General features: G+C 49.3%; 9 protein-coding genes and 1 non-coding gene across 10 annotated transcripts; 7 read left to right on the top strand and 3 right to left on the bottom strand.

Annotated features, from left to right (window-relative positions):
* Positions 1-728: 728 nt before the first annotated feature.
* ASPGLDRAFT_119868 (BAR domain protein) lies at positions 729-2,231 on the top strand (the record flags this gene model as incomplete). Its single annotated transcript, XM_022540097.1, has 5 exons — positions 729-849; positions 901-1,068; positions 1,130-1,245; positions 1,298-1,578; positions 1,637-2,231. 5 exons carry the CDS (start codon positions 729-731, stop codon positions 2,229-2,231), a joined length of 1,281 nt encoding a protein of 426 aa, XP_022403871.1.
* A 1,030-nt stretch (positions 2,232-3,261) lies between these two features.
* On the top strand, positions 3,262-7,709 carry ASPGLDRAFT_120716 (putative RSC complex subunit (Sth1); the record flags this gene model as incomplete). Its single annotated transcript, XM_022540167.1, has 4 exons — positions 3,262-3,327; positions 3,446-3,644; positions 3,731-7,458; positions 7,512-7,709. The coding sequence occupies 4 exons, from the start codon at positions 3,262-3,264 to the stop codon at positions 7,707-7,709; spliced, it is 4,191 nt and encodes a 1,396-aa protein (XP_022403872.1).
* Positions 7,710-8,340: 631 nt separating this feature from the next.
* Positions 8,341-8,454, bottom strand: ASPGLDRAFT_t46. Its single transcript has one exon. It is a non-coding gene; the product is annotated as a tRNA-Leu (tRNA).
* A 958-nt stretch (positions 8,455-9,412) lies between these two features.
* Positions 9,413-10,803, top strand: yop1 (putative membrane biogenesis protein (Yop1)). Its single transcript, XM_022545864.1, has 6 exons — positions 9,413-9,680; positions 9,787-9,993; positions 10,060-10,068; positions 10,267-10,330; positions 10,384-10,441; positions 10,492-10,803. The coding sequence occupies exons 1-6, from the start codon at positions 9,627-9,629 to the stop codon at positions 10,607-10,609; spliced, it is 510 nt and encodes a 169-aa protein (XP_022403873.1). The 5' UTR covers positions 9,413-9,626; the 3' UTR covers positions 10,610-10,803.
* A 152-nt stretch (positions 10,804-10,955) lies between these two features.
* Positions 10,956-12,157, bottom strand: ASPGLDRAFT_43689 (autophagy-related protein 101). The gene is made up of 3 exons (XM_022545865.1): positions 11,916-12,157; positions 11,495-11,857; positions 10,956-11,442 (listed from the first exon to the last, which is right to left on the bottom strand). The coding sequence occupies exons 1-3, from the start codon at positions 11,992-11,994 to the stop codon at positions 11,249-11,251; spliced, it is 636 nt and encodes a 211-aa protein (XP_022403874.1). The 5' UTR covers positions 11,995-12,157; the 3' UTR covers positions 10,956-11,248.
* Positions 12,158-13,214: 1,057 nt separating this feature from the next.
* Positions 13,215-13,703, top strand: ASPGLDRAFT_1139589 (uncharacterized protein). The gene is made up of 2 exons (XM_022539616.1): positions 13,215-13,556; positions 13,623-13,703. The coding sequence occupies exon 1, from the start codon at positions 13,329-13,331 to the stop codon at positions 13,551-13,553; it is 225 nt and encodes a 74-aa protein (XP_022403875.1). The 5' UTR covers positions 13,215-13,328; the 3' UTR covers positions 13,554-13,556; positions 13,623-13,703.
* A 1,615-nt stretch (positions 13,704-15,318) lies between these two features.
* Positions 15,319-16,496, bottom strand: ASPGLDRAFT_55667 (uncharacterized protein). The gene is made up of 4 exons (XM_022548152.1): positions 16,313-16,496; positions 15,999-16,261; positions 15,789-15,940; positions 15,319-15,728 (listed from the first exon to the last, which is right to left on the bottom strand). Exons 1-4 carry the CDS (start codon positions 16,446-16,448, stop codon positions 15,680-15,682), a joined length of 600 nt encoding a protein of 199 aa, XP_022403876.1. The 5' UTR covers positions 16,449-16,496; the 3' UTR covers positions 15,319-15,679.
* A 443-nt stretch (positions 16,497-16,939) lies between these two features.
* ASPGLDRAFT_143829 (peroxisomal biogenesis factor 3) lies at positions 16,940-19,009 on the top strand. The gene is made up of 4 exons (XM_022541801.1): positions 16,940-17,353; positions 17,429-17,817; positions 17,874-18,267; positions 18,317-19,009. Exons 1-4 carry the CDS (start codon positions 17,196-17,198, stop codon positions 18,975-18,977), a joined length of 1,602 nt encoding a protein of 533 aa, XP_022403877.1. The 5' UTR covers positions 16,940-17,195; the 3' UTR covers positions 18,978-19,009.
* A 972-nt stretch (positions 19,010-19,981) lies between these two features.
* ASPGLDRAFT_43695 (putative MFS transporter) lies at positions 19,982-22,547 on the top strand. The gene is made up of 10 exons (XM_022545866.1): positions 19,982-20,354; positions 20,457-20,607; positions 20,663-20,823; positions 20,880-20,972; positions 21,038-21,067; positions 21,121-21,477; positions 21,530-21,583; positions 21,636-21,683; positions 21,733-22,050; positions 22,098-22,547. Exons 1-10 carry the CDS (start codon positions 20,342-20,344, stop codon positions 22,340-22,342), a joined length of 1,470 nt encoding a protein of 489 aa, XP_022403878.1. The 5' UTR covers positions 19,982-20,341; the 3' UTR covers positions 22,343-22,547.
* Positions 22,548-23,880: 1,333 nt separating this feature from the next.
* Positions 23,881-25,489, top strand: ASPGLDRAFT_23226 (DNA-directed RNA polymerase I subunit RPA49; the record flags this gene model as incomplete). The annotated part of the gene is made up of 3 exons (XM_022543257.1): positions 23,881-24,028; positions 24,083-24,414; positions 24,467-25,489. The coding sequence occupies 3 exons, from the start codon at positions 23,881-23,883 to the stop codon at positions 25,487-25,489; spliced, it is 1,503 nt and encodes a 500-aa protein (XP_022403879.1).
* Between the last annotated feature and the right edge of the window lie 367 nt (positions 25,490-25,856).

Consider the following 25,856-nt stretch of genomic DNA (forward strand, 5'->3'; position numbering starts at 1 on the left):
TTTTTTTTTTTTTTTTTTTTTTTTTTTTTTTTACTCCTTTGTTAATGATAATCACAATGACTTCATGCTCACTGGATACTTGCCTTGTATGGAACAGCGCACTGTTGAAGATCTACAGGGTGCACATCTGATGGCGTACTCTTTTTTTTCTTGTTTTTCTAAGGATGTAACATTGCATGCTACCCAATAAAAAATAAAATAAAATAAACCAGGGTATTTGTAACTATGCATTGTTACTCTTTGTCTAAAGCGTAGAGTAGCAGTGCAATAGTATGTAGTATGTAGTATGTACTAGTACAGAGTACAGAGTACTCCGTATGCAGACTGACATTCCCAGAATAGCAACACCCGTGGCAAACCTACTCTGAGTAGTGTCCTCCACCGCTGCCCCACCAACGCGTGTCACCGGACAATCAGACTCGGTTCTGGGCCCATCAGAAGCAACAAGTTTCAGGTCTTCCTGAAGCACCAGTTTGAGATGCCGAAAGGGGCAGGCACTGCCTCTCCTCCTTAGCTAAACTCTGGTGGCGTGTCCTTCCATTAAATCCCGTTTCCTCCTCTCTTTCTTCTCCCGTGGGGTATTGGTCTTTCGTTTCGCATCTATTTACACTCTCTTGTTCTCTACACACGCTCTTTGGCAACATCTCACGCGACAGTCTTTAATTTTCTATCATACACTACCACACTACCCTCTACGACGATTCATCCATACAACCACAACTACCGCAATGAACCGAAAGTTCGATCGCTTCAGGCAATGGGCGGGGGAGAGAATGGGCAATGAAGTCAGGACCAATTTGACGGATGACTTCAAGGCGATGGAGACAGAGATGAACGTCAGGCACGAAGGTGAGTAGCCATGCAATTGGTAGCTTTTGATAATGGCTAACGAGTCCCAAGGTCTCGATCGCATCCACAAAGCCTTGGCTTCCTACCTCAAGTCCATTTCCAAGCGCAGCGAAGGCGATGACAAGGAGAAGACACTGCCAATTGCTCATCTGGGAACTAACATGGTCACCCATGGGGAGGATTTTGATGCGTATTCTGAGTATGGTCGCTGTCTTACGAGTGAGTATCCGTTGGTCCTTTACGCTAGTCAAAGAGGCATGGCTAATGTTCTTGTGATTAGTGTTCGGACGCACCGAAGAACGGGTCGCACGTGTGCAGGAAGGCTACATCGCGCAGGCGAACGCTACTTGGCTGGAGTCTCTCGACAGATCCATGACTCAAATGAAAGACTACCAGGTATTACTCATTGTCTGTTTGCTCAATGGACCACAATCTAACCGGATGATAGAATGCTCGCAAGAAGCTCGATAGCCGCCGACTGGCCTACGATACCTCCCTCTCCAAGATGCAGAAGGCGAAGAAAGAGGACTTCCGCGTGGAAGAAGAACTGCGGACACAGAAAGTCAAGTACGAAGAGGCGAACGATGATGTACTCCGGCGGATGCAGGATGTCAAAGAGACCGAAGGTGAAGGTGTTGTCGACATGGCAGCCTTCTTGGACGCTCAGTTGAAGTACCATGAGCAATGCACAGAGGCGCTTCTCCAGCTGAAGAATGACTGGCCCGGCGGGTGAGTAGAAGGGGATACTGGATTTTCAGGATAATCGCTAACTTTCATACTACAGTAGTCAGGGTTCTCCGCGTACTCCTAACAACGGCCGTCGCATTGGGCGCACCCGCTCCAACACGGCGCATTCTTATCACGAGCGCTTCGAGCCTCTTCACGAGGAGAACACAAACATGCTGCAACCCACTCCCATCGTCCGTTCGAGCAAACCTGTACTTCCAGAATCGCCGGTGCGCGACCCCTATGCGGCCGACATTGACACCCAGCGACCAGCCATCAGCCGAACGTCGACTTTTGAGGGACCTACGCAGTTACGGCAGGAACCTGTCTACAGCAACTCATATTCATCTCGAACAACAAGCGAGAACTTGGGTGCTCGTATCTCTCAACTCCGACCCGTCAGCCGAGTCGCTTCTGATCCGTACACTGATCATTCTGAGAACTATTCCACCGGCACCAGCCCTGATGGATATTACGGCGAACGATCCTCTCCAACGCCCTCGTATGGCAATGGATTCTACCAGGGAGGCAGTTCTATGAACGGCTCCGGAACGTTCAAGAAGGCACCACCACCTCCGCCGCCATCGCGTGCAAAGAAGCCTCCACCGCCACCGCCTCCGATGAAGCGACCTATTTTCGCAGGTGGTGCGTACTGAGTTTTAGTTCACCCTGTATAATCGCATTCACAGCGTATATTGTATGTTTAGGAGTTTCGGCTGGGTTATTCGAAAGTGAGCGAGGAGTATGGGCAATTGTATTTTAATTAATCGTATTAGTCTCTGGAAAGACGTACATTTGTCTATGTGTGATAATTAGTAGTAGTATCTCGAAGCCGAGTAGCTACTGTAGCACTGTAGAATGTCCGCCAAGATTGCTGAGTCATTGTATCACGTGCGGTCGAAACTTCTGCCGGTGTCCCGTTCCCAGCGTCCCCGACCACCACGACGACACCAGCAGCAGAAGCAACAGTTACAGGTCGCGAACAGTCCCCTCCTCCATCTCCATCCATCCATCCATCCATCCATCCATCGTCTTTTCTGCCATTTCCATACCCCCCCCTCCCCCGTATTTTTTTTTTTTCTTCGTGTATTTTGTTCTGATTCTGTCTTGTCTCGAAGATGAAGTGGAAGAAAACGAAAAGTTCCAACTCGTTCTCGTGTTTTTTTTTTTTTTTTTCTTTCCTCCCTTTTTTTTTTTTTTTTTTTTCTCTCTCTCTTTCCACGCGCCTTGTGCTTCCGGCGAATTCCCACTGGGCTTACTCCCCAGTCGCCATCGCGCTTTCCCTCCCCTCTCAATTCCCTCTCTCTCTTTTCTCTTTACCCGCGGTCTCTCAACCCATCCCCGACCGGGTGCATTTCGCAACCATCACGGATTCCACATATCGCCAAGGAATCTGATATACGTTGTTATCCACACAAAGGAACCTTTTCACCCCGTCCCCGTCAATAGTTTGACGCGCCTTTTTCCTCACATTAGGCGCGACCTTGACTTTGTTGCTTTTCGCGACCTTTTTTAATTTTTTTTTTTTTTTTGGGGCCCTTCACGTGTTTTTCTTCTTGACAGCAGTTGCTCCATCGCATTCACGTATAGCCTTGTCTGCCATCCCAACGTGTCTACGTCGCTTATGAACACCGTAACAACGCGCTAAATAACCAAAACATGGCGTCTCTTCAGTCAACGCCAAATATGGCGACTGGGAATATGGGTTTGCCGCCAAATTTAACACAGGCAACTGTCCAAGAAACCATCAAGGTAACGTGTTTTTTTGCCGCCCCTTGTCTGGCCATGTCGTCTGGACTTTTCCCACTCCGTCCCCCGTCACATTCTGTCGTTAGTCATCGCAATGGACTCTGTCTAACATCTACTTTAGAAGTTCAAGCAGATGCAAGAACAAGGCGTGCGCCCTGACGATCCTGAATACCTGAAGGCTCATAACTTCCTCTCTGCCGTTCAACGACAACAGGTATTCCACAGACAACGGTACGCGCAACAACAGCAACAGCTCCAAGTGCAACAACGTCAGCAGCAGCTGAATGGTGCGACTCCCGATGCAGTTGCGAATGGCCACGGTAAGGAGGCCTCCACAAGCCGCGTTATTTGTCGCATAACAAAGATGATACTTGGACTTGGCAACTGACTGATGGTGGTAACGTAGGTCGAAATGGCTCCGTTTCCTCTACCGGTGCATCTCAGGATGCTTCAACACCAACAGGCGCACAGTCGCAGCCTTCTGGGCAGGCCTCATCTGCCCAGAATACGCCTGTCACCAGCGGCAGCTTCTCCGCGGAACAGTTAGCAACCCTCAGAAACCAGATCTTGGCGTTCAAGATGCTGTCAAAGAACCTCGCGATCCCTCCCCGTGTTCAACAGCAATTATTCGCGTCGAAGAAACCGCAAACACCTGCACCCGCCGATAATGTCTCGGCCGCCGAGTCCGTTCTTGACGGTGTAGCGCAAGGCAAAACAAGTCAACCCGCTGAAAGTGTGGAACCTGCACCACCGGCAAGGGAGTACTACGACAGCTTCCAATCGCCATACGATTCGCTAGTGAAGTCTATCACCTATGGAGACCATGCTTCTCGCGCAAACCGTGCGCGCGTTCCGGCTTTGTTGCCTGCCGGTCTGGATCTAGAGCAAGTGCGCGAGGACAGGGAAACGGTGCTGTACAACAAGATCAATGCGCGGAAAGCAGAACTGGCAGAACTTCCTGCCAATCTCGGTGTCTGGGATACGAGTCGTAGCGACGCGCCGACAGGTGACGATTCGCTGAAGCTGAAGGCATTGATTGAGTACAAGATGCTCAACCTATTGCCCAAGCAAAGGCTCTTCCGCAAACAAATCCAAAACGAAATGTTCCATTACGACAACTTGGGCATGACCGCCAATCGCTCCAGCCACCGCCGTATGAAGAAACAGTCTCTGCGCGAAGCTAGGATCACCGAGAAATTGGAGAAGCAGCAGCGCGATGCTCGTGAAACCAGAGAGAAGAAGAAGCAGTACGACCACCTGCAGGCTATCCTCAACCATGGCATCGAACTTCAAAATGCTGCTCAACAGCAACGCAATCGCATGCACAAATTGGGTCGCATGATGCTGCAACACCACCAACACATGGAGCGCGAGGAGCAGAAGCGTGTGGAGCGGACTGCCAAGCAGCGTCTGCAGGCTTTGAAGGCTAACGATGAAGAGACTTACTTGAAACTCTTGGGACAGGCCAAGGATTCGCGTATCTCGCATCTGCTCAGGCAGACGGACAACTTCCTTAAGCAGCTCGCCGACTCGGTCCGTGAACAACAGCGTAGCCAAGCCGAACGGTATGGCGAGGATGAGCAGCAATTTTACGAAGAGGAAGAGGAAGAGATTATTACCGGCGAGGATGACGACGAAGGTGGCGACAAGAAGAAGATTGACTACTACGCTGTGGCACACCGTATCCGCGAAGAGGTCAATGATCAGCCTAAGATTCTCATCGGTGGCACCCTGAAGGAGTACCAGATGCGTGGTTTGCAGTGGATGATTTCGCTTTACAACAACAACCTGAACGGTATCTTGGCCGACGAAATGGGTCTCGGAAAGACCATTCAAACCATTAGTTTGATCACCTATGTCATTGAGAAGAAGCGTAACAACGGTCCCTTCTTGGTCATTGTCCCGCTCAGTACTCTGACAAATTGGAATATGGAATTCGAAAAGTGGGCACCTACTGTTTCTAGGGTCGTGTATAAGGGACCTCCGAATGCACGAAAACAGCAACAGCAGCAGATTCGCTATGGCAACTTCCAAGTTCTGCTGACCACCTACGAGTACATTATCAAGGACCGGCCAGTCCTGAGCAAGATCAAGTGGACTCACATGATTGTCGACGAAGGTCACCGTATGAAGAACACACAGTCGAAATTGAGCAGTACTCTTTCGACATACTACAGCTGTCGATACCGTCTAATTTTGACCGGTACTCCATTGCAGAACAATCTCCCCGAACTTTGGGCTCTGCTGAACTTCGTCTTGCCCAACATTTTCAAGTCGGTCAAGTCGTTTGATGAGTGGTTCAACACACCGTTTGCCAACACCGGAAGTCAAGATCGCATGGAGTTGAGTGAAGAAGAGCAGCTGCTTGTTATCCGTCGTCTCCACAAGGTTCTGCGGCCGTTCCTGCTCAGACGTCTCAAGAAGGATGTCGAGAAGGACTTGCCTGAGAAGCAGGAGCGTGTCATCAAGTGTCGTTTCTCTGCCTTGCAAGCTAAGCTGTACAGACAACTTGTTACTCACAACAAGATGGTCGTTAGTGATGGAAAGGGTGGAAAGACTGGCATGCGTGGTCTCAGCAACATGCTGATGCAGTTGCGGAAGCTCTGCAACCACCCTTTCGTTTTCGAGCCTGTGGAGGATCAAATGAATCCCGCGAGAACCTCCAACGACCTTCTTTGGCGAACCGCAGGTAAATTCGAACTTCTGGACAGGATCCTTCCAAAATTCCGGGCAACTGGCCATCGTGTCTTGATGTTCTTCCAGATGACACAGATCATGAACATTATGGAGGATTTCCTGCGGCTTCGGGGGTTGAAGTACCTTCGTCTCGATGGTGCCACCAAGTCGGACGACCGTTCAGACCTCTTGAAGCTGTTCAATGACCCCAATTCGGAGTACTTCTGCTTCCTGCTTTCGACGCGTGCTGGTGGTCTGGGTCTCAACCTTCAGGCCGCTGATACGGTTGTCATTTTCGATTCGGACTGGAACCCTCACCAGGATTTGCAGGCTCAGGATCGTGCGCATCGTATCGGTCAAAAGAACGAGGTCCGTATCCTGCGGTTGATCAGCTCCAACTCTGTTGAAGAAAAGATCCTGGAACGTGCGCAGTTCAAGCTCGACATGGACGGCAAGGTCATCCAGGCCGGTAAATTCGATAATAAGTCCACCAACGAGGAACGTGATGCTCTCCTGCGGACCCTGCTGGAGACTGCCGAAGCTGCGGATCAAATCGGCGACCACGATGAAATGGATGACGATGACTTGAACGACATCATGGCCCGTTCCGCTGATGAGCTGGTCACTTTCCATGCTATTGACAAAGACCGGGCGGATAACGACGTCTATGGTCCCGGTAAGATACCTCGTTTGATGGCCGAGGATGAACTGCCCGAACTCTACATGGCCGAAGACAACCCCGTCACGGAAGAGGTTGAAGCTGAAGTGGCTGGTCGTGGCGCTCGTGAGCGCAAGTCTACCCGGTACGACGATGGTCTTACCGAAGAGCAATGGCTCATGGCTGTGGATGCCGATGACGACAGCATTGAAGATGCCATTGCTCGTAAGGAGGCAAGAGTTGAGCGTCGCCGGTCGAACAAGGATAAGCGGACGCGTAAGGGACAGCCCGTCGAGTCATCCCCAGAGCCATCTCGGGATGGCTCCGAAACCCCTCAACCGAAGAAGCGTGGCCGCAGAGGACCAGCGCCCAAGCGCAAGGCGGAAGAACAAATAGAGGAAACACCACAACCTAAGCGCAAGAGGGGTCGGCAGGCGAAGCCTGTGGAGACGTTGAGCAGCACGGATCGAGCCGCGTTGCAGGATATCACCAACAACGTCTACCAGTCTCTGATGGAGATGGAGCAGGAGTTACCGGCCGAAGAGTCTGACAGCGAAGATGGTCCTGTTACTCGCGCTGTTATCGATCCATTCATGAAGCCACCTCCGAAGTCGCAATATCCTGACTACTACATGATCATCCAGAACCCGATTGCTATGGAGATGATTCGAAAGAAGATCAACCGCGAGGAGTACCAGAGCGCCAAGGCTTTCTATGACGACATCCAGTTGATGTGCCAGAATGCTCGGACCTACAACGAGGACGGCAGTCTCTTGTTCCAAGATGCAAATGACATTGAGGTAGGTTCCCTTTCTTCCCCCCGTGGATATGAATGGTACTGACAAGGCAACAGACCAAATGTGCTTCTGAACTGAAGAAGCAGACCGAGAATTACCCTCAATTCGCCAACTTTGACGGCCCGGGAGCCATTGAGGGCGCCGGCAATCTTCCAGATGGGCCATTCGCCGCTGCTACTCCTGGGCAACCGAAGTTGAAGCTTACCTTCAACAATATTGGTGCCAACGGGGCCGCCGAATTTGGCGAAGAGTAAAATCGGTTTATCTTCCTTCTCGTCTCTTTCTTTCTTTATATGTATCTTTAGTCACCTTCTACAATGTTTGTTTTTTGATGTCTTATTTTTACGTGTATCTCATCCGAAAGGCGTTCCAGTGGTTTCAATCGGTGATGGAAATGATGGTTGGTGGCGCAATGCTCTGTTTATCAACGAGCGAGTTCTTTCTTTTCTTCTATGGAAAGAAAGAAAGGGTATAAAAATAGTCTGACCGCGAGTGTATTTTCACTTCTCACTTCTGATTTGTCTTTTTGAGATCTACTTATCACTGTCTTACTGTCTTATCTGGGAGGATTGTTACTTTAGATCCGAACTTGACCACCTACGACTTGGTCCCTTGGTGACTGTTCATTCAGAATCAATTGATTGTAATTTGGACTGTCTTTTCGTGGTAAATATTAGGAACTCCGTCCTCTCTGTATAGCTGTCTGGTCTGTACGGGGTGCTCTGCATGCTCATACGGGAACTGTACAGAGTACAACCCCCTTTCATGGGCCCAATGTGAACCATGATTCCACTTCTCTGATTCCCCGCTGTTGGATTGATCTATCTCGGAGCATAAAAAGAAAAAAAGAATGGACGAAGAAATAAAAGAGCAAACAAAAAGAAATGACAAGAGTGGGATTCGAACCCACGCCCCCTGTCGGAGATCAGGAAACTTCAGAGGAAGTTATCTGTTAAGGTAACCTTAACCTGACGCCTTGGACCGCTCGGCCATCTTGCCATAATTGATTTAATTGCTTGTTTTTGTGCTTATTGTTCGGGCACAATGGTACAAGTCAGTCGTTAACCTTGTCCACCATTTGTCAGGCGTTGATTAAATATCAGATCATGTATTCTTTTGACTGAGTAAATTGGAGGCGGAATACTGGTGAGTATTCGGTATTTCATATTCCCATGTTTCATGGTGTCTTGACTCGTTCGTGTATCAGCGTGTTCTGTATATATATATAGCGGCGGCCATAGTGGTGCAATTGTACGAAGTACGGCGCAGCCAAAAGGATGGCAAGGCAGATTCGAGATATTCTACGGAGTAGAACCCCTTTCAAACGGATGCGAGAGGGCAGACCAGCTCGCCACAGGAGGAGCCAGCGCACACTACCTTTAATGCAATAGGAAGATAGACAAGTGATCAATCACCTCCCAGTCTGTGAGGGGTATGTACTTGTACAAGTGCACCCAGTTACGCCGTACCTGTCTGTACACACTAAAGGCGATGCAGACAATTGCCGACACAACTACAGAGTACAAATGGAGTATCGGATTGGCCTTTTACCAAGCCGTCCATACTTTTGGTACTTGTGCACCTGGACGGTTGCATATTCGGCGCTCACTAACCGGCGATATGACTGGCCGAGCAGATACATCACTATCTCCTCTCTCTACCCTGCCCTCCTGAGTGATAGGTCGGTGTGCGCAATTTCTACGCTATATGGTGCACGGAGTAAGCCAGGCCTTGGGAGACATTCGTACCTGTACATGCGAAAGCACGGATGCATTTGGACTCGGTGTCTTGATTGGCTTAGCACCGGATACGAAGCATCGAGCAGAGAGCGGTATACCCGCAGAGGCCAGGTCTGACCCAGCGAGCGGTCGATTGTAGTTCGGGATTCCGTGAAAATAGGAGACAGTGGTAACTAGTAGTACTCCGTAGCCTTATGCCTGGTCTGGTCTCATACAAGGCAGACTCAAAAAGAGGGCAATACGCCCGCCTTCCGACGTCATGACCCATCACGTGATAGACCGCACCGTCATCTCTAACGCCAGCTTTCAGCTACCGATCTCTCTCTTCCTCACACCAAATTTTCTATCGTTCTCGATTCATTATTCACCTGATCACCTTTAAATTCAATACACTCTATCGCTTTCTGCTAGGTATCATCCTATTCTTCCACAATGGCCACTTTCCAGGACCGTGCCCAGCACATGGTTGCTCAGCTCGACAAGGAGGTAAGATTTGTGTGCTCGTTTTTTACAGCATCTTCGACGGCCTGCCACTACGCAGACACCAGGAAGACACTTAGATAGACGATGCTAATTAAAACTACGATCGCAGCTCTCCAAGTACCCCATCCTTAACAACCTGGAGCGCCAGACCAACGTCCCCAAGGTGTATGCGATCCTGGGTCTTGTCGGCGTTTACTTCTTCCTCGTCTTCTTTAACATCGCTGGCGAGTTCCTCGTCAACTTCGTTGGTTTCCTTATCCCCGGTTACTACTCTATCAACGCCCTGTTCACGCCTGGTACTCGGGATGACACTCAGGTGAGTTTTCTTCTTATCTTTCTGTGCGGTGACCGGGTCGGCTGACATGAAGTTTTTGCGATATAGTGGTTGACGGTATGTTTCTTGTGATATAATGCCTTTAAATTGTCTACGCACGAATTTCACAAAGCGATCGATAGTGAATGGATTATTTATCCGTCGCTGTCGGGGAAGTCCATGGTATCTGTCGGGAACCACGGGCGGCTTTTCTCCCCAATTTTCACGTGACCCCATTCCCGTTACAGAACCCGACTGACGATATGTGGTTTGCAGTACTGGGTTGTCTACGCTCTCCTGACCGTTGTTGAGAGTGCCATCAGCGCTGCCTACTGGTTCCGTAAGTTTGCTACATATTGAACCCGAAAGTGCCACGACTGACCCGTTATCTAGCCTTCTACTACATCTTCAAGTTCGTCCTTGTCCTCTGGATGTCCCTTCCCCAGACCAAGTAAGTTGCCGCATCTCAGGAACCTATCGCAATGGTCTAACATGCTGTAGCGGTGCCCAAATCGTCTTCCACTCCTTCCTCCAGCCTGTCCTCGGCCGCTTCTTCAACAACGGTTCGACCTCGGCCAACCTCCGTGCTCAGGCCGAGGCCGCTGCCAAGTCTCAGTAAACGCGACCGCCCGGAGAATTTATTCGCCGCCTGGATCTAGATGTTCATGGCCAGTTCTCGTTTAGCCATGAACCAAGTCGATTATCTATGTCCAAAGGCCCGTGGTAACGAATTGATTGACCGCTAGATTTGGTTATGAAGGAATGAAGGGTAGAAGAAGAAAAACACGGAGGTGCGGTGAGAAAGAAGGGGAATAGAGAGATATGATGGTTTCGCTACGTTTGCGTGTTTTATTTTGCCATATCTTGAATCTCGGGAATGGTATTTGCGTTGAGTTGTTATGCTATCATATGCGTTGAATTCTATTGTTGATGCAAAAAACTTTCACAGTTTATTTTCATATCCTGCGATTTCATCAGTGATCTATGATATCTGAACGTCTTGTCTTCAAAGGTTATATTATTTAAGGTAAGATGTATTGTACAGTTGCCCTAAAAATCATCCAGAAACCGCGAAACTCCACAACACCAACGTAGCATTAGAAGCAATATTCCAGTCACCAACCTATGATGAATAGTAAGATGTAAGGGTATCATAGCCCGATATAGTCGCCAATCGACGATGCCGTATGCCGTATGTAAATGCATGCATGTATGAGCCGGCCGCTCGAACAACACTTCAATCCGTCAACCCCTCGCATCAATACAACCCAATACCGATGCGATTCTGCCAACTGTCGCCCCGCGGATTCAGCACGATGCGATACGGGAACGGATTCGATTCGCTAGTCGTGATGGGGGGGATATGATCTTTATCCCTGTTGACGACGGCGAGGATTTTGAAGGCTGCTTTCTGGAGCATATTCTCCATCGCTTTGCGAACTTTTGCGCGTTCTACCCTTCATTAGCCCCGATATTCCCAATAAACCGTTGGCGAGGAACATACCAGACTCCGTCCTCGGCGTAGCAATAGTAACATCCAGCGTCCAAATCTCCCAACAAACCTCCTCCTCTCCATTCCCCGTCATCCCCGCCAACCCCCCAAACCACATCCCGGGCCTCCTCCGCTTCTTCTCATAGAACTCGACCGCTATCCGACCGCGCACGCCGCCACTCCCACCATCGAGAACATTATTGCTGCCCGCAGCGGCGGAGGAAAGGTGTTGGCGAACGAGCGAGGAGACGCGGGTGTCGATGAGGGTTTCGAGATCGACGTCGTTGATGGCGGGGAGGGTGAAGTCTAGGACGTCGAAGGTGGTGGGACGGATGGAGGGGAAGTATCGGTGGAAGAAGATTAGGTTTAGGATGCCTTTTTTTCCCCTTTATTAGCATTTATCTTATTTATTCAAGAAGCAAGGAAGAAATACCCTTTAATACATCTCTCACGGTCGTGGAGTCTGCGAAAATCTCCAGAAAGTACTCTGGAGGGGTTCTGCGGGGCTCCATTTGGCTAGAACTCTGGGGAAGGTCTTCGGGTATGTAATGGTTCGGTTGTATTGGTATGAGGTAGATTAATAACGACCCAGTTTTGGCTGTAGAATACGGCCAGCTGGGCCGTATGAACTGGAGAAAAAGTACCGTAGAAGTTCGAGTGAGTAAATAGTTTGAGGGATGTTGGATAAGTGATGATGATGTGACGCCAGGAATGGGGATGGAATGTGTCATTAGTCATCAATAGTCAGCTGATAAGGATGCATGACTATTGAGAAGTATGGGCTAGACTATCGATATTCTATTACTATAATGAATATAGCCTTGAGTTTCAACAGCATAGTGATACTCTATACACCACCAGTTGCTACTATTCAAATGCGATTGATAAACATCAGTCCGATTGACAATCTACCAGGATAGAAGCAAAGTAACTAGCTACCTTTTTACGATGAAAATTGGAGTTCCTAACTCTGACCCCTCGCCTCCCAGCAGAATGTCTCTAGACTCATGAAATAACTGACTTCCTTTCCCCCGCGCGAGCTGAGATGGATGCCGAGAGGTACTGTCACCCCTGGCTCTGCTGCGAAAACCATACTGCCTGAATCCCCCCCCCGGTTGCGAAATCCACGCTGGACCACTCTACTCGACCAAACCAACCATCATTCACGCCCGCAGTCAAACCGCTTGAACCAGAACTGGTTGAACCACCTGCCGTCGCCGTTGCATCACCCACCGCTTCGCCCGCTTCACCTGGACCACCACTTGCCTCCGAACCTTTAGAATCATCAGCGGAGTCGTCGTCAGAGTCGTTGTCGGTTTCGCACCCCGAGGAACTGCCGTCGGAATCCCAATCTAGGAAGAAGCGGCGAAGAGGGGGGTTGCTTGCTTCCTTAAATCATCCTTTTGGGCATTGAAGACTAACATCGGTAAGATGTCCCATCGTCACCGCCGTCATCGCCCCAACCTTGAACACTACCACGCCATTCCTCAGCACCGCATCCCTTAACTTCTGAAGTCGCCAATACTTTATTGGTGATGCGTGTGAGCGGTTGATGTCGTATGCATGTGGGTTCAAATTGTGATATTGATGTTGGAAATGGTGTAGAACATCATTGCTAATGACCAGTAGCTCAACTTCTTCTGACCACTTGGTGGTCGGCCCCTTCCCGTTGACTTCGTCCGCGACATCAAGCCTAACGTGCAACTCTGAATTTGGTAAACACACATCCAAGAACCCGGCTGCTTCTTTGAGGACGTGGCCCGCCGTAAGGCCGACATGGTCGACAGACCACACCATCTCCCTTTGCATAACAACCCCCAAGGTTCCCACTTCCTTCTCCAAGCCAATGTACGGACCAACTGCTATGAGTGCAGCGCCTGGTTGGACAATTGGGTTGATCACAGCTGCGCGCTCTCTCTCGTACTGCACCTGTCCTTCTGTAGGTAGGATAAATGGAAGGTCTCTTAGCCAGCGAGGTAACCTTCTGGGCGGCCGGCCTTCGCAACCGCTGATTTTGAGTATACCTCGCCCTTGGCGTGGTCTCCAGGTGGAGTTACGGTACCTAGGTTGAATGGTTAGTCTCATTCGTTCATTCATTCATGTGATTAGTATTCCTTGACTCACCCATATCTGGAAATAGCCCTGTACAATTGTTTCTCAAAAAGTTCCAATACTAAGGATTCTTTCTTCGCATCTGTCGTCCAGGTTATTCCGCCCAGGCGAAATGCTTTGGCTAGAAGATCCAGTTCTTGTCTCGGAACTGGGCCCGGAGCCCCGGGATCATGGACCTTCACTGCTTTCTTAATGCAGCACATGGGGAACCTGGACAGCATGATCTTGAACCTCAGTCTATCGAAGGCACCGGGATGCATAGGCAAGTGGCTCGCTGAGGAATTCGGAATATCCGATGGTGAAGCTGCTGGTGAGGTGGTGGTGCTTCGTTCCCCCCCACCAGTGTTGATACTTGCCCCGATTGTTGAAACCATCCCCCCCGACCCTCTGGCATTATCGGAAGTCCCCGCAAAGAATTGCTTAGCAAGCTCTAAACGTGGCGACACTAACTGTTTCTGATTACCCTGAAACCGTCCCATAATGCTCTCACACTGCAAGGAGTGACCCCGGCCATCCTCAGCACCTGGTGTTCCTGTTCCCTTGTTGTTATCTAGCCCTTGTCCTCGGCCAACTAGATATTGCGAAGGGTACATAGACATGTTGGAGCTTGATAGGCTTGGGTAGAGTTCATCTCGAACCAGCAGTGGAGGTAGCGCTACGCCGGAAAATGATGGTTGGTCTCCAGGTGTATGAGTCGATACCGACAGTCCCAGGTGCGGCTCATCGTATGATGGTATAGCGGGTGGAGCTTTGGTTTTTTGTGCAGCTGTTTCTGACTCATGTAGACTTTTTGGCTTCAGTTCAGTCTTCTGCACATGGGCCTTCGTCACAGGTTCCTGGCTGGTCGGTTCGGTCCCCCACTGCGATCCTTCAGTCATTTTATCAGGATTGGCCGGGTGGGCATCCCTGAAACCCCGGTTCGACTCTACACCCGAAGTTGGCGCCTGGATGGCTGGGACGGTTTCATCACGCAGAACACTGCCAGGGCCACTCGGACCACTATAATCGACGTTGCTGGCGACCTCACCGTCAGTTTCTCTGCATTTGGTACCGGTTTGACCAAGGATTGCGTTCAAGCATCGCATAACCCGAAAATTATCGTCTTCGCTAAGGCCGAAAATGCGGAGAATTCCAGGTGTGATACCTGGCAGAGTATTTGCATCCATATTTATGGATGACTTGATGAAGCTTTGTGTATACCTCTCACACCGATGAGATTCAACGCCGGCTTTGGTGAGGAAATCAAACCAGTCATAACCAGACGGCGCGTCTGTATGAGAGTCGTTAGGATGACGAACTTGCGATGCAGGAAACCTGAGAACGGCGGAGAGTGGTGAGAAGGTCCCTCTCATACAGCCGGGACTGGCCATCGCTGTCTTGAGCAGATCTGCAGCAATGGTTGCGGTTGTCGTTGTTGTCGCGAATGGCGATGTACAAGACATCCCTCCGCTGCCTGTTGCTTTCGGTTCGACTGAGTTACAATAGGAGGTGAGTAGCTTGGTCGTTGGAGCCTGGATCAAACGTGGTGTTCGTCCACGGAACGACGAACGACGAAGCATTAATGATGGTCTTGCGGTCAGCACATCGCTATGTGGTCCACCCTAAATATATCTATGATATATGAGGAAAAAAAAAAAAAAAGACTCACCACATTCTAGTGAGTCCATGGACCATGGATTGTTGATAGGTTAAAGACAAGCCTAATAGATCCATCGATTTTTCATATTCGACTTCGTCAAAGTACTATACCTAGCGGGTGTATTATACAGCTCACTCGTAAGGCATGACAGATAATGAAAATGGTTGCACGCTAATGGAACTAGAAGATAGGATGAAGGTGATGCGTGGTTAGGTTAATGGTGGTGGTAGGAACAGACAAGACGGAGTAGTTTCAGATCCGACTCTATCCCGATATTACCCAGCAGCAAACGACCGGCAGCAGACATGGTTTTCATTCAATACTAATACCACCTAACTAACTAAGAGCAATTATCCAAGAGGTATCATCGTGCAAATCTGGTGTGAATAAAGCAATGCTAAACCGGCATAAGCGAATTCTCAGGGCTATGTATTCGAAGTTCTGAATTAGTTCCGAACTGCCTTAGTCAATCGGCGAAAGGGCTTAAACATCGAGCTGTAGTCAGTCAGTAATCAGTAACATGAAGAATTGTATGATGCTAATATGGAACGATACCTTCCCAACCCATGGAGCATGTTCTTATTAAGCTCACGGAGTTCTTTTTCCCTTTTCTTTTCGGCCTTAGCCTCAATTTCTTCAGGGACACGTTGGTTAGAATCATCAACTCTCTCGTCAATGATTTTACACCACGGATTTTCATAAGGGGGCTGTTGAGTCTAATCAGGACCATGGCCAGTAGTAGTCTAGGGCTAAGAGACCACTTACCTCCGCCCATCCACCAATGCAGTTGCATGCCTGAGGATGTTTGAACTCTTCTTCTTCCACTTGAGAGCCGTGTTTGAAGAAGGCTTTCTTGCTGCCGCACTGCTCTTCCGGTTTGAACGTCTCGTGATATTTAATGGCAGCTTGAATGTTCTCTTTTTGGTACTTGAGCTGTGAATCTTTCAGAAGAAATTTTAGCTCCTTAATCCTCTCCCCATGGCTGAGTGATTTTGGCTGCGAGGGGGGCTCTTCAATAACTTCAGCAGCTATAAATATGATTAGCTCGTGTTTTGATGGATCACTGAGGGGGGTCTTACCCTTAGTTTCCGACGCCGGCTGGGTCAAGTCAGGGTTAGTAATCCAGAGAGAGTTATTAAAAAGGCTTTCATAATCCGTAGATTCTTCTTGAATATGTTTCTCAGATGGAGAAACGGTTTCTTGAACACTTGTCATCTTGAACGTGGAACTAGAGACTGATGTCTGAAGGGTGAGATCTGAAAGGTAAGGTGTGGTATAATGGAAAGTATCCAGAGTGACATATTAGTAGAATGGACTATATATGTACGAGTGTAGCCTAGGGGATGATGATGTGAAGACTCACATACATCGGATCCCAAATAGGAAATGCCCTATCACCGCCACCACCGCCACACCTGCCAATTCAGACACCCAACCTGACAGTTTAACTGACAGGACAAAGAGCTATCCACGTAGGTAAAGTGTTAAGAACTGTAAAAGATAACCGGCATGTCATATCGAGCTATTCCAGTGCTGTTTGGAGGATATCGACTCCTTTATGAACTGATCGCAAACATCGGACGTATCACGTGCTGTCATTTTAGGTGTATGAGATCCGGTCTTACAGCCCATGCAGGATGAAATACCTTGATAGGATAGAAACGTTAGATTTGCTTTATCTCTACATATAGCAACTCGTATATACACCGTTCCCATCTCGTATAAACCACAAACAGTCCCAGTTCAAGCGGTCATATTTTCCACCTGCCACACCGTTTATCATTAACCGAGGCCGGCCGCGTCCCAGAGATTCCCGACCGCTGTCGACCTCCGTTCCTGTCAACCCCCAATCCTAGCTATCTTTTAAACCTATGAACACAATACGATGAACGAATGAAGATAATCTGAAGCGACTTTTTACTTCCTATCTATTCTAATATAATCCCCAAAGCTTAATACAACATGATCGGTGCGACGAGGCGCTGGTTCCGCCGCAATCGCAAAGGCCTCGCAATCGGTGCTGGCGTCATCGGAGCCGGCTACCTCGCAGGACAATACGTGTTGACCAAGATCTCAGAAGCGCGTGAGCGTATGAGCAGCGATAGAATTGCTCGTGAGAAGTTAGTCGATCGAAACCGCTATCACCAGGACAAATGATCGCGTACGGAAGAGCTGACACGCGAGTCGAATTATAGTTTGCGACGACGCTTCGAACAGAACCAGAACGATTGCACCTATACCGTTCTTGCACTCTTGCCTACCGCGACGGAGGACATCCTCGAGGCTCTACCGGTGGAGGAATTGACAAAAGAATTGCAGAGGAAACGGGCGGAGCGGTTAGCTCGGTTGAATGCTGGGGAGGCCACGGGGTCGGATCTGAGCTCGGTGTCGCCCAGTTTGCCGGATGATGATCGTCGGAGCTTGGCTAGTGAAGGGTTTGCTCATGTTAGTCAGGCTGGAGAGGCGCCCGGTGAGAGTGATGGACAGCCGCAGCAGCAACCGGAACAACAAGAACAGCAACAGCCACCGCCCCCGCGGGTGAAGCGGAATAAGACCCAGCTCTGGAATGAAGTGAAAATTACCTGTATGTTGTGCTTGATGGATCCGTGAATTGGGAATGGTTGGTACTGACGGAAGCAGCTGTTACCAGAGCCTTTACTCTTATCTACACCCTGTCCCTTTTGACCATCTTTACTCGGATCCAACTCAACCTGCTTGGCCGTCGGAACTATCTATCGAGTGTGATCTCTTTGGCAACACCTGCGAACACATCTACAATCCGCCTTGAGGACCATGACGATGACGACCCTACGCAGACTCTAGGAAACGATTATGAGACCAACAGACGGTATCTTGCTTTCAGCTGGTGGCTTCTTCATAAGGGTTGGAAACAGTTGATGGAACGGGTACAAGCTGCTGTTTCGGAGACATTTGGTCCTTTGAACCCCCGGGAAGACATTTCGGTATCCAAGTTGTCGGAATTGACGGTCCAGATTCGGATGAAGATTGAAGGTAGCACGGAAGAGGAGCGCAGGCATGTTTCACGGTCCCTTTCGAAACTGTCTTGTACTAACCGCGTGCAGATCTCAGAAATGGCTGTCGTATCTGTTGCCGCCACGTGAGGAGGAAGACAGCCTCCTGGTAGAATCCGGCGTGCTTGGAGTAACATCTGCTGCATCACCCCAGACAGCATCCACGCTGAGACACCTCCTGGACGAGACGGCGGACTTGATTGAATCCCCTACGTTTGGCCACGTCCTGACACTGTTGAACAACGAAGGATTTGCAACTCTGATTGAGCGGAAGTGTGCCAACGACGCGTTCAAGTCCTCGTTGGCCCCAGACACTTCTTCCCAGCCGTTGCATTCGGCAACAACGATTGCAGAGCGCAAGACGAAACTGGCTAATGTGCTGGCAGTGCTGGCACGTCAGGCACATGTGATTGGCAATGGGGCTAATCCTCCGAATGAGTATTTGACAGCCATGGACCAGGGTGCTCGGGAATTGGAAGCTTTCGCGGCAGTAATTTACAGTTCGAACTTTGATCTCGAAGTGCCGGGATCCGAGCCGAAGATCAAGACTGAGTCATTGATGACTGACCAGGAGGAAGATACCACTTCACTCACACCACCCACGGCGGATGCAGGATCAACTGTCGTGGTAGGAGGAACCGATCCGGCTTCGGAATTCGAGAAGGCCTGGGGAAAAGCCGTGGAAGAAGACGAGAAGCCAATGAGTTGTTGATTGAGGGAAAGACCGAGATCGGGAAGAGGAACAAAGAAGAAAAAAAAAAAAAAAAAAAGACACCCGTTTCACAGTATGGAAAATGATTGCACGTGGTACAAGTTATCCGAGATTCTGCGTGTTATACGGCATGTCTTTTTTTTCTTTTCTTTGTCTTCTGTCAGCCTCTCACATACATTCCCCTTTGGGATATTTGTCCATATGTTTGTTTTCTGTTAGTTGCAATATGAACCTCATGGGCGTCTGTAAGGTAATACTATTTTATTTTCATCACATCTGTATTCCAATCATAGAGCGTCCGATGATCTCATATCAGCATTCCTCGAAGCTTGACTGTCGCGTGTGCGTGTAACAGGGACCGAGACAGTAAGCATTGATAGCGTGGTTCGTATTCTTTGTTTCTTCTGTACGATGTTGGAAGCCGTATTTTTGAGTTGTTGTCTTTGATATTCGGTGGAGAGAAGATTACCAATGAAATCGGGGAGAAATATCAAGAGTCCGGATGGACCCATGGGTGGCGGAGATCCTCCGGGTTCGGCGAGTTCGTGGGTCAAGCTGAGAGTTTAAGCTGAGCTTGACTGAAGATTGAATTTTCCATAACACTGATACTGTGCATTTTTGATAACATCTGTAGAGTACGGAGTACAGAGAACAGAGTATCCTATGTGAATTATCCAAGCACATGACTCTACTGTCCTGTACCATACGTACTGTATACGCTACACAATACGACCCCAATCACTGGAACTGCGGAGAAGCCTAACCGGGACCGAGGATCTGGTGTGATTGGCCGCTTAATTGTTTCTCGAGGACCTACAAATCATAGTTACAAAGTGAGAGCATAGAACAGGATGCTTGTATACTCTTCTGTATGGATGATAAGAATATGCATACATTCCAGGAATGGCTGATTATGTATTACAGATTATTCCCTGTATCCACGCCTTTCGCGCAAGGGCCGAGATCGCTGGCGGATAGACTCTCTGGCGCCGTCGGATCTGCACTATTGCTCCTTTTTCGCTCTGATTTGCCTGGGATTCGGCCTCGGGTCTTTTTAGCTGCTTCCCCCTCTTTGGTTGATTTGATTTGATTTTGTTCTATTTGTCTTTCTCTTTCAGCTTGATCCTCTTTTCATCTTCAATTTCACCTTTGTCTTCTCATCTCTTATCTCTCTCTCTACACTCATTCATCTCTCTAGCCGTCCTTTTGCTGTACCACGGTCCTGCGCCAATGTCTTGTCCCTAAGCAAACTCTTTGAATTGCACCCCCCCCGGTCAATCCTTTGCCCTGCATCGTCGCACAAGCATTGTCAAATCGAATTCCGCCATAATTTACTCCTGTGTATATATAAATCGTCGCCAACAATGGGCGCTACAGGTTCGTGTTCCAGTGTCACAATTTTTCCATTCCCACTCGTTTCTATTTCACCAATGCCACAAATGTTTTCGCTGACATGCGGTCGTCGCGTGCCCATTATAGATCCCGAGGACAAAGGCGAAAGCCAGATCCAGATGTCTTCGCCGGACCTCCCTCCGCTGACGACTACGACGGAGCGCAAGCTCATGGCCAAGGTCGACTGGCATGTTGTTCCGTGTTTATGTGTGATGTACCTGTTGGCGTTTTTGGATCGGTATGGCTCGTCTATACTAAGCGCTATGTTGCGCGCGTCCTCTGACTTTGCGCAGTGTCAATATCAGTAATGCGGCGGTTCTCGGACTCAAGGAAGACCTGGGTATCTTGCATGGAACCAAATACAATACCGCGTTGACCATCTTCTTCGTTCCGTATATTATTTTCGAGATTCCGTCCAATCTCCTGCTCAAGAAATTGAAACCGCATGTTTGGTGTACGCTTCTGTTCTTTCCCCTGGCGTTGTGTAACGCGACTAATTCACGGACGCAGTATCGTTATGTATGTTTGGTTTTGGTATCGTTATGCTTTGCCAGGGTTTTGTGCAGAATTGGGGTGGTCTGATGGCTACTCGCTGGTTTCTAGGTAAGAACTCACTCCTGGCACCTGATTGCAATATGGCATATACTGATATTTTTGCGCGACGATAGGAATGTTCGAAACTGGCCTCTTCCCCGGATGTACGTGACCTTCTACTCCCCGATACCCCGAATACAAAACTAAACGTCGACAGGCTTCTATCTGATGGGAATGTGGTATAAGCGCAGTGAAGCCCAAAAGCGATTCAGCTTTTTCTTCAGCTCTACAACTCTGGCCGGTGCTTTCGGCGGTGTTCTCGCCGCTGGAATTGGAGAAATGAACGGGATCCGTGGGATTGCGGGTTGGCGATGGGTTTTCATCATTGAGGGTATTCTTACGGCCGTCGTTGGGTTGGTTTGCTTCTTCGTCGTCCCTGGTTTCCCGGAAGAGGTCAAGTGGCTCAACGAAGAGGAGCGGGAGTTCCTTCGCGCAAAGCTGGCTCAGGATGTTGGAAAGGCCAACCACGACGCGAAATTGGGCTGGCGCGATGTCTTGGATGTATTCAAGGACTGTGAGTCGTGATTCACTGCCCCTGATCCTTTCAGCAAATTGACCGGTGGCAGACAAGATTATCATTGGCGGTTGGATGTACTTTGGTCAGGTTGTCACGGCCTACGGTAAGACAAATCCCATACACTTTCCAGCAGAAGGGGTTCTGATAGCCAGCAGGATATGCGTACTTTGCCCCAACTATTATCCAGACCTATGGTTATAGCAGTGAGTCCAACTGTCCTTGGCTGTCTCGGAATGAGTCTAACCCTTCCAGGTATCAAAACGAATTTGTACTCAATTCCACCATGGGCAGCCGCATTCGTCTTTTCCATGATAGTTGCATATCTCTCCGATAAAGTGAAGCATCGGTATGCTTTCACGGTAGTTCCGATGCTCATTGCTATCGCAGGATATGGCATTCTGCTGAATGTCCATGGGCTGGATCAAAAGAATACCCAGTACGGTGCTCTCTTCTTGGTCACCAGTGGTTGTTACAGCGCAATGCCAGTCATTGTGTGTTGGTTCACGATGAATTTGGGAGGACATCGACGACGTGGTATAGGATCCGCATGGCAGATTGGGTTTGGAAACAGTACGTCTCCTCCCCTTGTTTTCCAGTTGACGTGCTAACTTGAATAGTCGGCGGAATTATATCCACCTACTCTTTCCTGGAGAAAGATGCTCCCCTCTACCGACCAGGGTATATCATCAGTTTATCCTTCCTCTGCTTCTCTGCTGCCCTCTGCACGTGCTACTTCGCCGCCTGCTGGTGGGATAACCGCAGGCGTGACCGTGCCCTGGCAAATGGCACCGCACCTGTGCCAACCGAGGAAGAAGTGGCTTACATGGGCGATATGGCGCCCAACTACCGCTACCTCTACTAATGGATATCATGATATCATGATTTCTTCTTTATCTTATCTCTTTTTCTTAATTTTTTTTTTTAAACTTCCCGTTCCCATTTTGCATGTGCATATTGATGGATAGGGCTAGGGCTATAAAAGCTCTGAGATTCGCATGAAGATATGGAAAAGCACAGATGATTTTGGACATAGGTTATCTGGTAATTTACGTCATTTTAATACGGCATGAGTTTAATGCTTCTGGAAATTGATCCCCAGCCCTGTAGAGTACTTCGTACTTTGCACGTGGTACTGTGCATTCTATTCGTAGATTGTAGTGAAACTCAACAGCACAGATTCAATCTATTCTACTACATATTAGCAACAAATTGCTTTCTACTCTGGAGTACTCTGGAGTACTCCTGCCATATCAAAATGACGTCTACATTGTACCGCGGAATACAATACCGCCCATCATGCTGACTAATATTAGCTCTCGGTAAACGCAACAGTGCACGGATGACAGTCGAGCCAATCACATGCCCCACAGCACTAGCGAGCCCTTAGCGGCAGTCCATGCTGACTCAGCCATGGCGCACACAAAGAGCTCCGCCGCGGATCTTCCTGGATCTTTCTTACAACCATCTTCTTTCATCCTCGTCGAAGTGTGAGTTCTCCCTTGGTGTCCTAATAGCTTGGCTAGTCTTGGTTGAGTAGCTGCTAACATAGCTTAACAGTTTCTACGAAGATGAGAGCCAAGTGGAGAAAGAAGCGCGTTCGTCGTTTAAAGAGAAAGCGAAGAAAGATGAGAGCGAGATCGTGAGTTGCCCTCGAGCTACCTGAGTGAGTTAATCGAACGGATCTAACAAATAAACAGGAAGTAAACGACTCGTCCCTTTCCATCTCAGTCTCTCGTGTGACCGCTCCATGTTGAACGCTGAACATGACAACTACGACGCTTAATGACCTCATGATCGTTTTTCGTTGGCAGCCGCTCTATCGGGTAGCCTGTCCGGGCTGTCTTCTGACGAGTCTCGAAAACCGGAGTCCGCCGTTCGACCTGTCTTCCTCTACCTCCAGCCTTTAGGGCTCGATAAAACGGTTTCGATTTCTTTCGCCGGGCAATGTCTATTCGGGGTGGTGATTGTGTGTTTGGTGGGGTTGGAGGGATCCTTTGCTACTGATCCTGGGAGTGTTTGCACGGGAACTGGTCAATTCATGCTCGACTCAAGTTATCTCATCTACTGGCCTACTGTTGCAGCTGGGGTGCTAGAGCTATGGAGAGGTCATTCCGATCTAAAAGAACTACCAAAAATATGACATGGTGACATGACAATCTGTTTATTTTGCCAAATATCGTAGCTGTAACTCAATTTCTGCCATGCAATGACTATCTTCTATACCGTAGTGCTGAAGTTACCGCGAATACTTTATTGTGCGTTATCGTCACTGGTCTCGTGATCTCCACTTTTTTTTTTTTGCTGCTCCGCCTTTTTCTGCCAAGTCCGAATCTCCGACTTTTCAATTTTTTCTACTATCTCCAAATCCAATTCTACCATTATTGTCCCAATATAAAGAAAATGCCTTCAGACAAAATCGACAAGAAGCGCAAGCGGCACTCAGACCGCCACGAGCGTCCCAGCAAAAAACCTGCTCTCGAACTGCAGGATCTGCCTCCGCTATCCGCCAGTTTGGTCGAGGACAATAGCGAGTTGGCTCCTGTCATTGGTATATGCCTCAATTGAATTAGAAAAGAAAATCCTGCTAACGGGAAATACATAGTGACAACCCCCGGCGTCAACCAACCCCGAAACATCAACCTCCAACCGTACCTCAAACCGCGCGCAAACACTTCTTCCACCTCTTCCTCCACGCGCAACAAGGGAATCGTCTCGTCTGAGATTCTGCTACACTCGTCTGAGCACCCCAAGTTGGACTTTGTGGGACGGGAAGCGAATGATGATGCGGACTCGCAGTTAAAGCATTACATTGCGGTGATTGACCCGGAGAAGAAGACATGGCAGTTCGTCGAGGCGCGCAAGGTTATCCTGCGGGGTGCTGTGAGGAAGATGGAGCCTCTCGAGGATGAGGAAAGCAGCGAGGATGAAGAGATGGTATGCCCTCCTTTCCTTATTCTACTGATATAAAGACATGCTAATCGTTCAGCACACAATGCGCGCCCAAAAAACCGCCCTCACCCACGCCTTCGGTACAAAACAATCCAAAAAAGTCGTACAGTCCATGGCCGAAAATGCCCAACTCTCCAATGCCCCCGCCGGCGCTGCCAACGCCGCCGAAAACGCTCTCCTCTCGTCCATGCCTGCCGACTCTGCTACGGACATGGCCTCCAAGACTGCTGCCGTGCAGGCGCAGGTGCAGGCCGCGAAGCCTCTTCCTCAGGCGAACCTGGCTGCTACGCATCCCGCGGATGTGTATCCAGTGGACGTGCTGATTCCCAATGGCTCCTCAACGCTGCGGCAATTGCCTGGTATCAAGGAGTGGACGGAAACAGTGGGCTCCGGGCTCGCAGTTACAACGACCTCGCGATACGTATCGCGGCGCGTCGAGGCAGTTGTCAAATCGGGAAACACTACACAAATCCAAATCCTCCGCTTCATCCTCCTCCTCCTCGAATTCGCGCGCTCCCTCCGCCCCGGCGGCCGCGACGCAGGACCCGGAAGCAAACGCCTCCCACCCCGCGACGACCTCCGTCGCGTCCTCTCCTCCTCCACGGGCTCCATCTCTGCAAAGAACACCCCGCAGCCCGCACCTACATCTACAGAGAACACCCTCCCCGACCCCGTCATCGACGCGATCCGCCGCCGCTTCGTCCCACAGGGCTCGCACCTCTCCAAAAACGACATCACCCTCCTGCACACCACCGTCTGCGCTTTGTCGCTGCACATTCCCCCTCAACCAGCCAAAGACGGCGGCTCCAGCGCGCAGGGCGGGAACTCGGCCAACGAACTCGCTACAGATCCCTCGGATCTGCGTGATGATCTTAGACTGGATAATACGATTATCACGCAGTATTTCCGCGAGCTGGGATGTCGGGTTGACAAGCCGCGCGAGACGGAGTTTGCCAAGTGGGGGATTAAGGGTGGGAAGGCTGAGGCTGCTGCGAGACGTGTGGCTAGGTTGAAGGTTCCCGTGGAGTTTCCGAAGGTTAGTCGCGGTGGGAGGAAGTAATTCCGTCCTTGGGATTTCCTGTGTATGTACTTTTGTAGTCTTTTTTTTTTGTTTTCTCTCTCTCGGCCAACCAGCCGGTCAGCCGGTCAGGGAAACGGATTTGCATGTGTTTGCTTTTTTTTTGTTGTACAGTGTGCTATTTTACGGAGTATAGATTGTTACGCAACATACGGGGTACAGTACTGAATGCTCATGTGACCATTGTCCTACTGAGTACAAGGTAAAAAGATACAGATGAATGTAATAATATGATGGTTGTATTTCAAAGCGTACTCGTACGAGTACAGAATACCAAATGAGCGTATTTAATTATGAAATATACTAATATGATAACGCATGCATATGTATGTATCTAGCCCGAGTTCAG

This window comes from Aspergillus glaucus, assembly GCF_001890805.1.
Source record: "Aspergillus glaucus CBS 516.65 unplaced genomic scaffold ASPGLscaffold_4, whole genome shotgun sequence".
In the NCBI taxonomy this organism is placed as follows: domain Eukaryota; kingdom Fungi; phylum Ascomycota; class Eurotiomycetes; order Eurotiales; family Aspergillaceae; genus Aspergillus; species Aspergillus glaucus.

Excerpts from the sequence above, each read along its gene's own strand:
- yop1 (XM_022545864.1), top strand. The coding sequence starts at position 9,627 with ATGGCCACTTTCCAGGACCGTGCCCAGCACATGGTTGCTCAGCTCGAC. Across the intron at positions 9,681-9,786 it reads TTGCTCAGCTCGACAAGGAG|CTCTCCAAGTACCCCATCCT; the intron begins GTAAGATTTGTG and ends CTACGATCGCAG. Across the intron at positions 10,331-10,383 it reads CAGCGCTGCCTACTGGTTCC|CCTTCTACTACATCTTCAAG; the intron begins GTAAGTTTGCTA and ends CCCGTTATCTAG.
- ASPGLDRAFT_43689 (XM_022545865.1), bottom strand. The coding sequence starts at position 11,994 with ATGGAGCCCCGCAGAACCCCTCCAGAGTACTTTCTGGAGATTTTCGCA. Across the intron at positions 11,858-11,915 it reads CGTGAGAGATGTATTAAAGG|GCATCCTAAACCTAATCTTC; the intron begins GTATTTCTTCCT and ends GGGGAAAAAAAG. Across the intron at positions 11,443-11,494 it reads TACGCCGAGGACGGAGTCTG|AACGCGCAAAAGTTCGCAAA; the intron begins GTATGTTCCTCG and ends AATGAAGGGTAG.
- ASPGLDRAFT_1139589 (XM_022539616.1), top strand. The coding sequence starts at position 13,329 with ATGTACGGACCAACTGCTATGAGTGCAGCGCCTGGTTGGACAATTGGG.
- ASPGLDRAFT_55667 (XM_022548152.1), bottom strand. The coding sequence starts at position 16,448 with ATGACAAGTGTTCAAGAAACCGTTTCTCCATCTGAGAAACATATTCAA. Across the intron at positions 16,262-16,312 it reads GCCGGCGTCGGAAACTAAGG|CTGCTGAAGTTATTGAAGAG; the intron begins GTAAGACCCCCC and ends TCATATTTATAG. Across the intron at positions 15,941-15,998 it reads GCATTGGTGGATGGGCGGAG|CCCCCTTATGAAAATCCGTG; the intron begins GTAAGTGGTCTC and ends TAGACTCAACAG.
- ASPGLDRAFT_143829 (XM_022541801.1), top strand. The coding sequence starts at position 17,196 with ATGATCGGTGCGACGAGGCGCTGGTTCCGCCGCAATCGCAAAGGCCTC. Across the intron at positions 17,354-17,428 it reads GATAGAATTGCTCGTGAGAA|TTTGCGACGACGCTTCGAAC; the intron begins GTTAGTCGATCG and ends GTCGAATTATAG. Across the intron at positions 18,268-18,316 it reads AGCACGGAAGAGGAGCGCAG|ATCTCAGAAATGGCTGTCGT; the intron begins GCATGTTTCACG and ends AACCGCGTGCAG.
- ASPGLDRAFT_43695 (XM_022545866.1), top strand. Across the intron at positions 21,584-21,635 it reads TCAGGTTGTCACGGCCTACG|GATATGCGTACTTTGCCCCA; the intron begins GTAAGACAAATC and ends GATAGCCAGCAG. Across the intron at positions 21,684-21,732 it reads CCAGACCTATGGTTATAGCA|GTATCAAAACGAATTTGTAC; the intron begins GTGAGTCCAACT and ends TAACCCTTCCAG.